The sequence below is a fragment of the Schistocerca piceifrons genome, chromosome 7 (genome assembly GCF_021461385.2).
Source record: "Schistocerca piceifrons isolate TAMUIC-IGC-003096 chromosome 7, iqSchPice1.1, whole genome shotgun sequence".
NCBI classification, from domain to species: Eukaryota; Metazoa; Arthropoda; class Insecta; order Orthoptera; family Acrididae; genus Schistocerca; species Schistocerca piceifrons.
The window spans coordinates 585,670,469-585,684,000 of NC_060144.1; the positions used below are offsets into that span (position 1 = coordinate 585,670,469).

The 13,532-nt window shown below is 45.6% G+C and overlaps 1 protein-coding gene across 1 annotated transcript in view; it reads left to right on the forward strand.

Annotated features, from left to right (window-relative positions):
• Nucleotides 1–3,923: 3,923 nt before the first annotated feature.
• Nucleotides 3,924–13,532, forward strand: part of LOC124709098 (B3 domain-containing protein LFL1-like) — a 48,897-nt gene continuing 39,288 nt past the window's right edge. The window contains exons 1-2 of the mRNA XM_047240746.1: nt 3,924–3,975; nt 4,077–4,278. Coding sequence (XP_047096702.1) covers nt 3,924–3,975; nt 4,077–4,278 — 254 coding nt within the window. The remainder of the gene's footprint in view (nt 3,976–4,076; nt 4,279–13,532) is intronic.

Genomic DNA, 13,532 nt, shown 5'->3' on the forward strand with positions numbered 1-13,532 from the left:
GGAGATATATATATATGAGAGAGAGAGAGAGAGAGAGAGAGAGAGAGAGAGAGAGAGAGAGAGAGAGAGAGAGAGAGACGTAAGAAACATTTATATTAGAGCACGAGAGATATCACTGTTATAAAAAAAAAGTGGGGCGTATTTCCCATGTTAAGGGGAGCATCAATACATTATTGCCTATGCAGTAAAAAATTCGCTAATAAATTGTACGTCACGCTCTATAGGACGGAGTACTGAGCGCACGTTGGCTGTAACTTAGGCATATGACAAAAAATCACCAGCTACTCAGAGACTACAACGGATAGAGAACTCACTCAGCGAATACGGTTGCCAAAGCACGGCGTATCTCGGGAGGTTTGCCGAGTGTTTTAGGTATTGATCTGCAGATAACGAGGCGCAGATCTCTGAGAGCGCTACCTGTAAATATTTGCACTGCGGCGGCGGGCCGGGTCTGTCGCGTTCTCTGAGGCGCGCTGGGCCACCCTCCTCCTCCTCCTCCTCCTCCTCCTCCTCTGCTCGTTTTCTGACCGAGCAGCTCCGTCATATTCCAGGGGACGGGTTGGCAAAATATGAAAGTCGACGTTGCTACGTAAACTGTTACGTTGAAATGCGCTAAGCTCAAAAAGAAAACTTTCCTAATTTCTCTGTGTTGGCATTTTTTTTTTGTGACTACTACCCTATAGCCGCTCCTTACAGTGAGTCCTATTACATGTACTCCGCTAGATTGTGTAGGGAAACACACACACAAATAGGCTTCACGTACATTTCATACATTTTCTGAAGAGTCGTCAACGGTTCAATGCATAGAAATAACTTTTTTTTTTTAAAAAAGCACATGAGCGAGGTTTTTGCGGGATACATAATGCTAAAAGTTATTAGGAAAAGGTACTCAGTTACTGAAGCATCTATAGCTGTTACATGAAACTACGCACTGTCATACCGGAAATTGGAGAAGGAGAAAGTTCAGTTATACAGTAAGAGTCACTAACTATTACCACCTAGAATAACTCCGAAAATATGGTAGTAGCTGAAAAGTTTGTGGGACAAATGTTGCATGGAACAACGGGGAGCATAATATGACGTTGGTTTTTGGTTGCTAGGTGGGGTCGCGTCGGAGATACGAAGGTCAATTTTGTTATTTTAAATGGAATGCTATAGTTTGGTACTTATTTTCTGATACCGGCTATCGAGACGAATCAAATGATGTGTAACAGTAAGGTCTTTGAAGGTCAACAAAGGTCAGAAGGTGGCATGAACGTCCATTTACCGAATATGTTCGAAGTGATGACCATTCGTATCAATGCAGTGCTGCAATCTTCTTATCATGGATTGAGTGGTATTCCTTATCACATCAGCAATTATCGAAGCACATGTTCTGACAATTCTCTCTCGTATATCGTGCAAATAGTAAATATTCGCCGAACACGGCGTATCCATCTAACGTGCCACTGTCATGTTAACACCATTCGACGGTTTCGCAACACAACACTACTACGAACGGTAAGACTAGTGTCGTCGAATCAAGCGAATGTGAATGTTGTATTTCTTGGAAGATCAAGTCGACATGCTTCTCATTTACGGAGAATGCCAACAAAATTCAGTGAGAGCTAGAGACTTACACGCTGAAAGATACCCTCAACGTACTCACCCAGTACGTTGTACATTTAGATATGTGTATGATAAATTGAGAACAATTGGATCTTTAACGCATCGGAAACATATCCGGCAAAGAAAAGTTACTAACGTGGAAACGGAAATTGGTATTCTTGCCACTGGGGTTCGAGATCCTTGTGTTAGTTCGTGTCACCTGTGGTGTCACCTGTGGTGTCACCGCCAGACACCACACTTGCTAGGTGGTAGCCTTTAAATCGGCCGCGGTCCATTAGTATACGTCGGACCCGCGTGTCGCCACTGTCAGTGCTTGCAGACCGAGCGCCGCCACACGGCAGGTCTAGAGAGACTTCCTAGCACTCGCCCCAGTTGTACAGCCGACTTTGCTAGCGATGGTTCACTGACAAATTACGCTCTCATTTGCCGAGACGATAGTTAGCATAGCCTTCAGCTACGTCATTTGCTACGACCTAGCAGGGCGCCACTATCATTTGCTATTTATTTGTGATGCATGTACCATCAGACCGATGCTCACAAATTATGGATTAAAGTTAAGTATTCCATAAGCTCCGTACTTTTTTTACTAGACTCAATTCCTTTAACTGTTCCAGACCTCACGCCAGCCTGCGTGAGCTTAAACGCATGCCTTTCGGCTATCTCCTAGTGGCTTGGCTGTCTTGCCAAGTCACAACATCAGCATAAATATCATCCTTAACATATCTGTCACCACCAAGAGCTAACAGGAACGAACTGTATGCGCCGCATTGAATTCTGCCGATGGGCTCAACTTCATATTCAGAGGGATGACACCTTTACAAATTTGATTTTATTTACTGACGAGGCTACATTCACGAACCATGGATATGTTAATTTGCATAACATGCATTATTGGGCAACTGAAAATCCATGTTGGCTACGGCAAGTTGCACACCAGAAACCGTGGTCAGTGAATGTTTGCGGTGGGATTCTGGAGGGCAGAACTATAGGCCCCTGTTTCATCGAAGGAAGTCTCCATGGTAGGAAATACACCACATACCTTAAAGAAACATTAGGTCTGTTATTGGAAGAAATACCTTTAGGAGCAAGGAACAGAATTTGGTATCAACACGATGTGTGTCCGGCACAGTTTTCGCTGATGGATAGAAATGAGTTGCAGGGACAATTCCCAAATCATTGGATTGGACGCGGAGGAGATGTGTCGTGGCCGGCTCGTTCGCCGGACTTGACGCCTGTGGATTTTTTCTTGTGGGGTTTCGTGAAGGACATTGTTTATAAAGACGTTCGAACTATACCTAAAGATACGCAAGACAGAACTGTCAAGAGTATGTGCTCCGATAAGTGCTGATGTGATAAGGAATACCACTCAATCCAAGACAAGAAGATTGCAGCATTGCATTGATACCAATGGTCATCACTTCGAACACTTTCTGTAAATGGACGTTCATGCCACCTTCTGACCTTTGTTGACCTTCAAAGACCTTACTGTTACACATCATTTGATTCGTCTCGATAGCCGCTTTCAGAAAATAAGCAACCACCTACAGCATCCCATTTAAAAAAAATATAATGTCTTTTATATCTCTGACGCGACCCACCTAGCAACAAAAAACCAACGTAATATCATAGCTCCCATTGTCCCAAGCAACTTTTTTGTCCCACAAACTTTTCAGCTACTATCATACTTTCGGAGTTATTCTTGGTGGCAATAGTTAGTGACTCACCCTGTATAATAGTTATTACTATGAAGTTGACATATTTCGCAAAAGGAACCGAAAATTTTCTGTTCCCCGTGACTAAGAGATCGGTTGCAGTTCCTTTACGGTATGTTTCCTTGACAATGCTTGTAAAACTAGTTTGCGAAATATTACGGCTGACAGGGCTATGGTTGTTACTCTTCACATTCCCAGTTTATCAGTTTTCGCCCTCTAACAACTTCTTTTTCTTCCCTTATGTCAGAAAAAGCTGGGCAGAGACTTTCACCACTTCAGGAAGCTGTTGAATCCTTCCATAAACATGTTTTTTTGAGCACCAGAATCCGCATGAATGAAAGTATAAGTATTTCCAGAACTGGTTCTAATGCCTGTATATGTGCAAGTGTGAAAATCGAGCGTTCCGGAAAGCTAGTCTGTAGCAACAATGTTTTTCTTTCACTGTTTTTGTACTCGTGAAACTTTTAAGAGCGGCCCTGGTAGAGCCTATGCTTCAGAATCTGAATAGCTTTACGAAGTGGAGAACAGGGAAGTTTAGACAGTTCGCCAGGGCGTTTCCATACTGGAAGGGGACAGACGGTACAGACGCGGGACAGAGACGGCATGGCAGGCTGGAGGGCAGCTGTGGCGGCAGAGCGCTATCGCCAACTCGCTCGTCGGTTTGCGTTCATTAGCAGACGCTTCATTAGCGCATTCACGGCGATCCCCTCACAGAAGGTTGGCGTGCGGCCGTGTCTTGTCGCGTCCTATTCGCAGCAATAGGCTTACATCTGGGCCGCGTCGCTTTGAGCGCCGTGTCGCCGCCAATTACGGGCAAGCAGCAGTCGGCGTTCCCGTCACTGAGTCAGGGCCCTGACTCAGCTCTCCAGAGGCCGCCGCCGCCGCCGCCGCCGCCGCCGCCGTCAGGGGACTTTTCTCTGCCGGGAACACTCAGTCGTGCCACTGTCCCACCCACAGGGTAAATTACCGTGGCGCTTCGAATGCACCACGAACAATACTGTATCATTTCTGAGCAAGGGTGTGTATGCGTGCCACATTCGCCTGTAATGAAATTAAAAGATAAACTGCTGAAAAAAGTTGTTCGTGGGCGTGTATGAGCTTAGATTGAAGCGAGGAAAGGAATGAAAGAAGCCGCCTTATTAAACTTTAGAAGAAATCGGTGTGTAATGAAAACCAAAAGAGAACCGAAGTGAAAGAAAATGCGCTCCTTTCAAATTAAAATCTGCAGCTGTGTAACACTGAATACACTAAAGCTCCATTCTGTGGTTTGTGACGCGCTTGCCACCCTGCCCACACAAGGTGGTCGAGGCACAGATTCCGAACACTGTCCCATTCCCCGACGGCGGGCGACCCGAGACCTACGAGAAAGACAGGCCGCGGCGCGTACGTCACGAAGGTAGTCCTGAACTCGCTCGCTCGCTCAAATCAGCAGACAAACTACGTTTCTAAACATGTTAACTCGCAGCTGGGCGTGTAAGTACTAACGATAATTGCATCTTCCACTGGAATCTGCTATCATGAGGTCTTACCGATTACAGTACTACAGCAAAATTTAATTTAAGATCAATACTCGATATAAATGGTATAACGGCTTGTTTATATCATTTAGTCTCTTCTGCTTAACAGCTGGAAGTGGTGCCTTATGCAACTGATAATCATTTTAGCATGGTTTTATTTTATTGTACTCCAGTACAGCCGTAACAAATTGTAAGTAGGCCCATGGACTTCCCATCGTTATACGACTAATGAGTAAGATTCCATGATAGTGGATTACAGTAGAAGAGTCAGTTTCCGTTTGTACAGACACGCCTAGTTACGAGTTAACAGGTGCTAACTACCTTCGTGACGTACGCGCCGCGGCCTGTCTTCCTCGTGGGCCTCGGGGCGGCCCTACTGACGTCATCCAGCGTGTGAGGAACGGTCCTGCGATGATGCGACACCAATGGTCCCACGCACGCCCAGACCAGTCCGTGCCAGTAGATACAATACGCCGGTCCTGCATCCAGGAGGCACGCCATGGATCATTGACGCCGAGTAAACCTGAGAGATCGCAGGATTCACGGGCAGGGCGCCGTGTGCTCTTGAATTATCGTCTCGAGAGACGACCTCACCGCCGAAACGTTGACTGTACGACTGGATAACAAGTACAAGGATCGTGTCTACTATTCCACTCCACTCACAATACCCTCGCTAGTGGTCCGACATACATGCTAGTGGCGTCCCACATACGAACGATGTTTGGCCCGTTTTAGGAGAAACGAACAAGATTTTTTGCGCCTGTTTGTGATCACAGATGAAACTTGGGTGCACTACTACAACCCAGAGACAAAACAACCATCAAAGCAGTGGAAACATGCTCATTCTCCGCCACCAAAGAAAGCAAAGACAATTCTTTCCGCGGGAAAGGTCATGGCAACAGTGTTTTGTGGTGCGAAGGGGATTCTGTTTGTAACTTGTCTCCCCACTGGGCACACAGTTACTGGAGAATACTATGCTAACATCCTGGAGAAACTGCAATACGAGATACGCGAAAAGAGGTCGGGTTTAGCAAGGTAGAAAGTAATCTTCCATCAGGACATGTGCGCCCGCACACGTGCCGTCGCCATGACAAAATTACACGAACTGAAGTATAAACTGTTGCCACACCCGCCTTATTCACCTGATATTGCCCCGTCAGACTTCCATCTCATCCCAAATCTGAAAATTTTTCTTGGTGGTTGAAGATTCACTTCAAACGAAGAATTGATAATCGGAGTTGGCAACTGTTTTGCAGGCCTGGAGGAAACTCGTTTTCGGGATCGGATCACGGCACTGGAACATTGTTGGACCATGCGTATTATTCTACAACGAGACTACATTTAAAAATAAAATAAGTTTCAGTGATGCAAGTACTTTTTTTCTATTCCGTTCCGAGAACTTCTCAAACCACCCTCGTACGTACATAATAGCCCCCCAAAAAGTGAGTGACACTCACAAGGGGAGGCCGTAAATTGTGAAATTCAGATTCGATTCATACTGCGCACAATAAAAGCTCATGGCCAGAGCTGTAATGTGGCAAAGCACCAAGATGCACTTCTCAGCCGTTGTCGAGAAAATCGACAGTTAAAAGAAACCGTTGCTGTGAAATACTCTCAACGATTAATAATTTTCAACAGCGTCGTGGCGCAGCGGTAAGCGCTCGGGTTCTTAATGAGAAGGTCGCCGGATCGAATCTCGCACCATGCAATTTTTTTTATTATTAGTTTTTTCCAATTCAAATATATATATTACTATTAATGAATTGCTTATGCATGTTGGTGAAGGCGGATCGCTGTCCAATTGTACCGCCTCCATTTTTCCGTTTGTTTAACAGGGTGTACCAAAGTTTTCACGTCCGCACTGATTTTCGACGATGTTATAAGTTGCGCTAGGGACCGCATCTACCTTCTTTCGAACTTAGCAGGCAACTACGCTGTTATGCGGCGGCTCGTTCCGGCCCATTCAACATCTCCTTCAAGTGTAACGAGCGAGTAACGGAGTTTATATTTCATACCTGCCACAGCAAATTTGTGTTCGTGGGGTCTCTATTCTAATTCGAACGTTTGACTTACGCTATACGTATTCGTTTCGGAATATCGTTTCTACGTCTTCCGTTAACTATACGTGGTTAACATTATGAAGACAATGAATAACATTTGTGAAATACAACTTTGTTTGCGGAAAACATAATGATGTTCGAAGTCGTCAGCTTTTCCACGACAAACGACTTTCAACAACTTATTATATGCATAATTGTTGCAACTGATTGCCGGGAATTATATATATATATATATATATATATATATATATATATATATATATATATATATGTGTGTGTGTGTGTGTACATTTGAATTACAAAAAACAAATACTAAAAAAAAAAAGGTTGCATGGCGCGAGATTCGATCCGGCGACCTTCTCATTACGAACCCGAGCGCTTACCGCTGCGCCACGACTCTGTAGAAAATTAATAATCGTAGAGAGTATTTCACCGCAACGGTTTCTTTTAACTGTCGATTTTCTCCACAACGGCTGAGAAGTGCATCTTGGTGCTTTGCCACATTACACCTCTGGCCATGAGCTTTTATTATGCGCAGTATGAATCGAATCTGAATTTCACAATTGGCGGCCTCCCCTTGTCAGTTTCGGACACCGTGGTACTGCACGCCTAGATCCTGCAGTGGTACCTTGCCGCGCGCGCGCGCGCGCACGCACGCACACACACACACACACACACACACACACACACACACACACACACACACACACACACACTTCCATGACGAGCATCAGGCTTCAGACAAATCGTGTACTAGTAATTTTTGAGAACATGTCTCTCTGGAGTACAGTGGTTTATTTATTACTTAAAATTGAATGTAAACATTCACAACCGCAATAAACTCGTTTTTTTATATATACAGATCCGTTCACATCCATCACTACCATCATGGTGTGGGTCTGAAGGAGATCTAAAACAGACCGAAACCGGTAACCGTATAACACGTTTATTGCGGTTGTGACTGTTTATATTCAATTTTGAATCGTGTGCCCGTCAAATAAGACAACGCGAAGCTAGTGATCCGGGTCCCATTCGAGGTGTTACGTTCTTTGCGGACCACGATGCTGGTGGATAAGTAGAGCAACGCCGAGATAAGGAGGGCACTGAGGCGGAGCTCCTCAACACACGATGCACGGTGGTTGTAACATACCATGGCCGCGCCTTTGAGGGAGGGGTAGGGGCGTGTTTCAGAGCAACAAGTGGTGGCTACGTTTCATTTCTACTGGAGCCTGTTCCAACATGCGACCGCGGTGACGTAATGTCTGCAGTTGGCGTTCAAGAGCGAGGCGCGCGGCAGTTGGCATGACTGTGTCACACAAACTTTGAAGTGCCGGCAAATGTCTGCCGACTATACTTTCGCTTGCAACAGGCCTCACAATCGTGATATACTTCTTAGTTCTTCCAAGTTTCCTGCCAGGGCTCGCACTCCAGTTTTATTTTTATTTTGTGTACGAAGTCCTTTCGGCTGTGTAGTCACACTCCAGCACTGCCCACGTATCAGAAGAAAACATAATTACAATACAGATTACAAAGCAATCATTGATTCCAGTCACTGTAATAAAATCAGACTAAAACAGAACAAAGAGAGCACTTATTACAATATTTAACCAGTTGACCTACCTATTTTCTGGATTACAGTCACATAATTTCATCGGAAGTCCGTGATTGACTTTTTTTTCGCCCACACTGATATGGTAATCATCTCGAAAGATCTACTGTCACTTTGTTAGTTGGTAATAGGGGACTTGACGGGATCTTGGGTCGTGACGTTATCCGTGCGTCTGGTTGGTATTACCCACTAACAGGGTCGCATCGAGGAGATAGATAGTGGATGGAAAGCGAACGAAGGGCAGCGGTTCCAAGAGCAGAGGGGAAAAAAGTGCCAACGCATGTACCGAAGTAAACAACATCTGCGACAGTGTGTTCGGGTAGTGAGAGCAGTAGCGGTCCCTTGCTATCTGCGACAGATCATGAAACGCTGACCTGTTACACAATACAAGCTATGAAATACTGGCCTGTCCTACCCTGGCACCACGGAGGTGGAGTCCCACGTGCAATAGGATATTCAAGGGCCACTGAGTAGCATGTCGTAAATTACGATTGCGTGCGCATTTCTATTCCTCCGATTACAGCGCCATCTGTGGCGAAATGAAGAAAATGCTTCAGACAAAACATATGTAGATTTTGCCGTATAATTGCATTCTGCAATTAAAAAACCGGGGATCCCACTGAATATTTCAAAGTTCACCCCGCGACCCACGCACGGGGTGGGGTGGGGATTCGAGTGTGGCATCACTGAATGCCCGCCCCCCCCCCCCCCCCCCCCCCCCGCTCCCCCCCTGAGACAAACAAACTAAAATTATAAATTATTTTGATTTGATGTGTAGTTTTCGAGGTATTTCAAAGCGTTCAGTTAAAATGACCACCCTGTATACTTCAAATCACTATCATTTAATTTTTCATGTCAGGGCCATTCTCCGTAGATTCTGTACCATTACTTAAAATATTTCACTACTGAAACTGCGTATGTATTATTGCCATAAATGTTTCGTTTTATTCATTTAAAACGTTGTCAGTGCTCAGGAATCACACATACGTTCACCAGACAAAAATTTGTCGAAACATTACGAGCATTATTTAATGCCGTGTAATTTCGCACCTGGGATTGATAACACCTGAATTCGGTTACAAAGTGACTCCACAAGGTTGTGCAGGTACGCCGCATGTGGGGTAAGCTACTCCTGAGGATTTGATCGCCCAATTCCCCCAAATCGCGGTGATATTAACGTTGGTGTTTTACCAGTTGTTCCAGAAGTCCCGCAGATTTTCCAAGGGTTTCAAGCCAGGCGATTTTGCAGGCGAAACGACATATAATAAGGGGGAAGGCGGGGGCGTTCGGAAAGCCAGCCACATAATCTTCCAGTCTGCTGACCTTTGCTGTCCCCATCTCAAAAAAATATAGGTATTAATAGCATACGCAGGTGCTGACGTAGGCGTCTGATCATTCAGGACGTTTTAATGAACTTGCTGGTTGATGTTTGTGGTCACTTCAGTGAGTGGGTCCCCTTCATGACAAGAGGAACACCCTGAAAGCATCACGGACCCACCTCCAGCTTGCACCCGACCTTGCGCCCTTTCAGGATGAAATGCTTCATGTGGCCTTCGGTGCAGTTGACGACTTACGTCATTTGAATAAAGGCAAAAATGTAACTCATCAGCCCACATTACATTCAACCAGTAAGCTACTGTCCACATTCGATGATTTCCAGCGCACTGTAGACGCGCAGCTGTAAGTGGCTGTGTGAGCAATGCTCTCTTCCGCGATGACCGACCCTATACGCACACAGTTCCTGTCGCCATTGCGCTGTAGTGCCTACAGCAATTCCTATCGGCTATGGAACTGATTTTGACTCTCAAGTCGTGAAACAGGTCTCCGGTCCCTCTCAGTCAGGATTTTACGCGGTGTTTCGTGGCCACGAGTATTACACCACTGCTTGTAGATATACAGAACAGTTCGCCGCGAAACACCAACAACTCTAGCAACTTCACACATCGTATGGCCAGGGGCACGGCCAAGCACGATTGCTCCTTTTTGCCACTCTGTCACGGACAATGTCCGTTTGAAACATCGATGTCGCACTGCTCGCTGTTGTGTAACACTCACATGGAGGCAGCGCGCGTGCGGTTTGACTCGATTGCTGTGCTATTTGGAAGGACTGAACCACTCACCTGTGCGTGCTCACTGGACCGGCTGTTTGTCCGGAGAGCTGATTTACAATTCTGGTTGGTTCTACACTTAAAACAAATTCAGTTTTAAAGACACTGTAGTGTGATTTTTTTTACGTACAGCATTTTGGTCTCGAATTTTTGACGTAAAACACGTCAAAATGTTGCATCACTAATGCTTATTTTCGTTCTCACAGCTAATAGTGTGCCTATGTATCGTACGTGGTATATAATGTTGCTAACATATCTGCTAGTTGTGTATTTTACTTTATTTTGTAACAAAGTCATTTTTATTTATGGTTTCCCATATTCGTAAAATGTCGTTTCATTCCTGTTTTCAACTGTATTTATTTAAATAGGTGGGTGGGATAAGGGGATAGTGTGGAGGTTCACGGTCAAGCTGGGACGTGCGTGGGCAGAGGGCCTAAACACGAGTAGAAGACAATGAGCAGTGAATGCGGAAGTAGTGGGGGGGAGTGTGTGTTGGTAATGACATCAAGGAACATGGCGTTGGGGGGAAGGTTTCAACTCTTTCCCATTGATAACGAAATCTAGGATCGTCACTCGCAAATGCCATGTACACGTGGGTAATTTGCACCTGTCGACAAGAACAATCCGATACTTTGCCTCTCTTTAACCTGGTAAGCGATTGGTAGAGGTGAACTTTCTTCGTGCAATGCTCCGCCGTCTGAGCATTCCCAGCTGACCTCGTGCAAGAACTAAAGCTACAGTCTCCTAGACTGGAGGTCAGCTACCTGCCTAGCTATGCATGACACCTCTCAAGTGCAGATCCGGCGCACGGTATCTAACTCTGCAGCGAAATGTCTTCTGAAATTAAAGTTGCAGTGTAACCTGAAGGAACTGAGAGCTCGTTCATCACTTCTGTAATTAAACTCTCCCCCAGAAAACTCCGCGCAGACGTCGGTGAGCTCTGTGAAGATGCCTTAATGTAACGCAAACAGCTTAACGTATAACATCCACGCTTCTAAACTAAGGAGCATCGAAGAGTTTTTACGAAGTAACATTGACAGTTCGCTGCGGCTACGCGCTGGTAAGTTGAGTCAAGTACAGCGACAGCAATCTGTGACTTTGTCCCCGCTACTGACTGCAGTCAGCTCATCCGACCGGTAAGAACAGCATTACACTCTAAATGTCCTTTTGACTTAAATTTATTACAGGCTGCGAAACTATCTCACATGGCACGAGATGCAAAACTAGCTCAGACGGCACGAGAACAGCGGACGGGAAAGGATACACGCCTTGGCGACGTTTAATGAACTCTCCTTGGATCTGTACGAAGTGGTTTAGCCAACCCGACGGAAACCTCCGTCACCGAGACGACCTGACGGGTTCTCGAAGTTCTCTCTTCCCGAAAGCGAGACAGTTATCTCAAACCACAGAGACGTTTCGCTCGGTGGATGTGGAGGGCATCGTCAAACCGCGGAGAATATTTTCGATTCATTTACACATTTAGTCGCTGTGCTTCACTTGTAAATCAAGTGGCGCAGCACAACCAACGGGAGTTGCCAGCCGGGGATCTGGACCACCCTGGGAACTTCGCACTCGGGCGGTAAAGGTTAGTAAGCAGAATTACTTGGGAACCGCGGACTTTCATATATGTCAGTTTCATTGATTATGCTCGTGGTCGTGCTGTGATGTTCCACATAAGCAACAGGAGAAGTGCGTCTGCTGCTGTTGCTAAGGAACTATTTTTTGTGGCTTGTTAATACGTGATTTGTTTTTCCAGCCTGGACAGTGTACTTCGGCCGTGAAAAATTTCATCAAAGCCTATTATCCTACTACTTGCGGAGAACAGTTTACTAACGACGTATTTCTGCGATCCACCAGGCAGAAGTCCTTAATAAACGTATGCTGCAAATTTGTGTATACTTCCAAATATCTCAAATTAGAGCTGGTCAACTCTAACTAGGAACCAAGTGAGTCCACACACGTCAGCGTTAGTTCCTTATACTGCTCGGCCGGCCGCGGTGGTCTAGCGGTTCTAGGCGCGCAGTCCGGAACCGCGCGACTGCTACGGTCGCAGGTTCGAATCCTGCCTCGGGCATGGATGTGTGTGATGCCCTTAGGTTAGTTAGGTTTAAGTAGTTCTAAGTTCTAGGGGACTGATGACCTCAGCAGTTAAGTTCCATAGTGTTCAGAGCCATTTGAACCTTATACTGCTCAAAACATCCCCGTATGTCGTTCTCCGTAAACCTGAGAATCAGCTGTTACAACTCCGAGTCCAATATTCGATCCGCAAAGTCTTCCATGTCGTCTCTCGTATTTCTCTTCATTACGTCGTCAGACAGTTGTATCATCACGTCGTCAGATTGTTCTTTCTTCTCGCAGAAGCCTTCACTCTTTCCATCTAACTGCTCTCTTGTTTGTGTTTAGGAGCTGAATTCAGATTGCACTCCTAATGTTTAAGTCCTTATTTTTAATTTCACGGAAAGTTGTTTTGACTCCCTGTATGCTGTATCAGGCCTTCCGTCGAACGTTTCTTTCCCATTTCTCTTGAACTGAATTACCTATTGTTGTATTTATTACCACAGCATCTACATCCTTAGACAACTTCAAACGCACATGATCACTGGTCAAGTGCTTTAGTATCCCACTTCTTTCCATACTCATGCTTCCAGTTGATTCTTTTCGACCTCAATATACCCTTCGTAGTAACTAAATTGTGGTCTAAGTGTGTATCACTTCCTGTGTCGTCTTACAATCCAACACGCCACCTCCGTAGCCGTGTGGTCAGAGCGGCTAAGTGACATGCGGAGGAGCCGGGTTCGATTCCTGGTAGTGCCAGGGACTTTTCATTGGTCAGGAGGACTGGTAAGAGGTGCGCTCAGCCTCATGGTCCCAACTGAGGAGCTACTTCAGCGACCGGTAGCGGTTCCAGGCTCAACAAA